The sequence below is a fragment of the Austrofundulus limnaeus genome, unplaced genomic scaffold, assembly GCF_001266775.1.
Source record: "Austrofundulus limnaeus strain Quisiro unplaced genomic scaffold, Austrofundulus_limnaeus-1.0 Scaffold1603, whole genome shotgun sequence".
Taxonomy (NCBI): domain Eukaryota; kingdom Metazoa; phylum Chordata; class Actinopteri; order Cyprinodontiformes; family Rivulidae; genus Austrofundulus; species Austrofundulus limnaeus.
The window spans coordinates 46649-49545 of record NW_013954005.1 but is presented as its reverse complement, the minus strand read 5'-3'; the positions used below and the strand labels follow the sequence as shown (position 1 = coordinate 49545).

The 2897-nt window shown below is 40.3% G+C and overlaps 1 protein-coding gene across 2 annotated transcripts in view; it reads left to right on the top strand.

Annotated features, from left to right (window-relative positions):
- The first annotated feature begins 6 nt into the window (after positions 1–6).
- LOC106535891 (uncharacterized) overlaps positions 7–2897 on the top strand; it is a 27252-nt gene continuing 24361 nt past the window's right edge. The window contains exon 1 of one of the 2 annotated variants that reach the window (XM_014033029.1): positions 7–297. In XM_014033029.1, the coding sequence (XP_013888483.1) occupies positions 97–297 (201 nt within the window). In that variant the 5' untranslated portion in view covers positions 7–96. Of the gene's footprint in view, positions 325–2897 lie in introns of both variants that reach the window. The other variant, XM_014033028.1, reaches the window with a different exon arrangement.

Genomic DNA, 2897 nt, shown 5'->3' with positions numbered 1-2897 from the left:
CACACACACACACACACACACACACACACACACACACACACACACACACACACAGAGAGGCAGCTCCGCCTCCTCTGCAGTGTAGTGACAGCAGCGATGGAGGAGGCAGCAGTGCAGCAGGAAAAGATGGAGGGATCTCGGGAACAGGTGCATGACGGAGGAAAGGCAGACTGGAAAAATGACTGCTCCTTCTCCAACCTGCTGAAACATTCCTGCCTCCTGTGCTGGTCGTCTCCTCGGGACACAGACGTCATCGAGATGGATGACAGAGTGCTCTCCAAGGCAGCTGAGATCAGAGTAAGAAGACCGCAGCACCTCCCTCTGGTGTGTGTGCTCGTCCCTTTCTGTCTTTCTGCCTGCTTCTGTCTTTGCCTCAGATCTGTTAGGGCTTTAATATTATCAATAACTCATGCACCATTTGCATATCAATATGTGCTTACTGTGTTTCCTGAATGGGACTCTTCCATGACTGCATTTCCCAGCATGCTCTCTGGTGATGTCATGATGCTGTGCTTTAAAGCTGTGTTCAAACAGCAATCCTGTCTCACTGAAGCAAACATCAAAGAACATGAGGACTTGTGTCTCAGTCTTTAAAGATTCAAATAGAAAGATATAGATTTTAATTTAGTGTTTTAAAAGGTCTGGAGTTTGAAAGAGTCTTTGTACCATTCTGCAGTTTCTAAAGCCTAAAAGATTTTATTACCAGCAAATAAGAAGAATATTTTAACCACTGATTCTGTGTCAAATAACCTTTTTAAATGGACATAGTCATGCAGGTCATGGAGGTAACAGTTGTAGGAGAGAAACCCAGACCTCCCTCTTTTCAGTGATACTTTCCAGCTTCTCTTGAGAGACCGCAGAGAAGATACAATCCCTGGTTCTGGGTCAGACTCAGGGCCTCCTCCCAGTCGTGATGTTGAAAACCTCCAACAAAGACAAAGAAACCAATGGCATTACAAACAGCTGATGTTTGTAATGCCATTGGTGTCTTTGTCTGGTGTGTCAAAGGTTTTTTTTTTTGTTTTTCATATAATGACTAAATATTTTATTTTTAAGACATTTTCCTTTTTCTTATTATTATTCTGGAAAATATTTTATTCCAACTAAAAGATGTGAAGTTCCATGCGTCAAGATTGTAAGAAGTTCTTCGAGCTGATGAATTGGTTCATTTTATAGATCCAAGTTTATGTGAATCACTCATTAAAGCAGAGGTTCACAAAGTGGAGGGGCACCCCCTGGGGGGGGGGGTTGTGGTACTGCGGGCATGGTCAGCACAGAATCAAAAAAAGGTTTTTTGGACACTGCTGGTATAATGTACGGAGCCCGCGAGGAGACACGGGGAGATTTTTTTTCTTTTGCGTTCCCACGCAATACTATTGCGTTACCTCACAAAACGTTTTGTATTACCTCGCAACTGTTTGTTTTGTATGAACGGAATTAAATCAGACTTTTACTTTGAAATATCTGGTTCCCGAAAAAAAAGTCGTGTCGGCACAATTTTGGGAAATTGACGTTGATATTACATGGCTGCATTGAGTTGAAATATTGGCCTGTGTGATATATTCATTCCAAAGCTGCACCAAATTAGTAGGCTAACTCACTAATGGTGAGCATGTAAATTTGTTTAAAAAAAACCAGCAGGCACAGCAGTGATAAATTACTTTTGCGAAGGAACGCAGAAAGTATTTAGAGGTAATGCAATACTATTGTGTGGGAATGCAAAAGAAAACATCCCCATGTCCCCTTGCGGCTCCGTAGTAATGGACAGAGTTTTGCAGAGCTTCCCCATAAACACATAGAAATGAGGCTTAAATGTGTCACTTTGCTCAACAAATATTTAATTTTCTGCCTCTCAGGAAGTTGTTCATGTTTTTATAACATTTTGCACTGAGAAGCATTTTTGGAAAAAGATTTATTGATAGCAATATTGAATGTTGTCAACAGTTAGTGACACTGTAAAAGTGGTTTGTTGTTTTGTTATTTAAAAGAGGTTGTAGTTTTTTTTTTTTATTTAAACCTGAATTTTTTTTATTTTTATTAACTCTCCTGAGTCAGGAATATTTCCTGTGGGTATTTAGCTCGGAGCATGACTCATTTGAATCCAAAGTACAGGTCCTTCTCAAAAAATTAGCATATTGTGATAAAGGTCATTATTTTCTGTAATGTACTGATAAACATTAAACTTTCATATATTTTAGATTCATTGCACACCAACTGAAGAAGTTCAAGCCTTTTATTGTTTTAATATTGATAATTTTGGCAAAAAAGTAAAGAAAATCCAAAAATCCCTATCTCAAAAAATTAGCATATCATGAAAAGGTTCTCTAAACGACTTATTAACCTAATCATCTGAATCAACAAATTAACTCTAAACACCTGCAAAAGATTCCTGAGGCTTTTAAAAACTTCCAGTCTGGTTCATTACTAAAAACCACAATCATGGGTAAGACTGCTGACCTGACTGCTGTCCAGAAGGCCATCACTGACACCTTCAAGCAAGAGGGTAAGACACAGAAAGACATTTCTGAACCAATAGGCTGTTCCCAGAGTGCTGTATCAAGGCACCTCAGTGGGACGTCTGTGTGGCAGAAAACGCTGCACAATGAGAAGAGTTGTGAGTCAGTGATGGTCTGTGGTGTCATGTCAGCTGCTGGTGTTGGTCCACTGTGTTTTATCAAGGCCAGGGTCAAAGCAGCTATCAGGAGATTTTGGAGCACTTCATGCTTCCATCTGCTGAAAAGCTTTATGGAGATGAAGATTTCATTATTCGGCACGACCTGGCTCCTGCTAACAGTGACAAAACCACTGGTAAATGATTTACTGACCATGGTATTACTGGGCTCAATTGGCCTGCCAACTCTCCTGACCTGAACCCCAGAGAGAATCTGTGGGATATT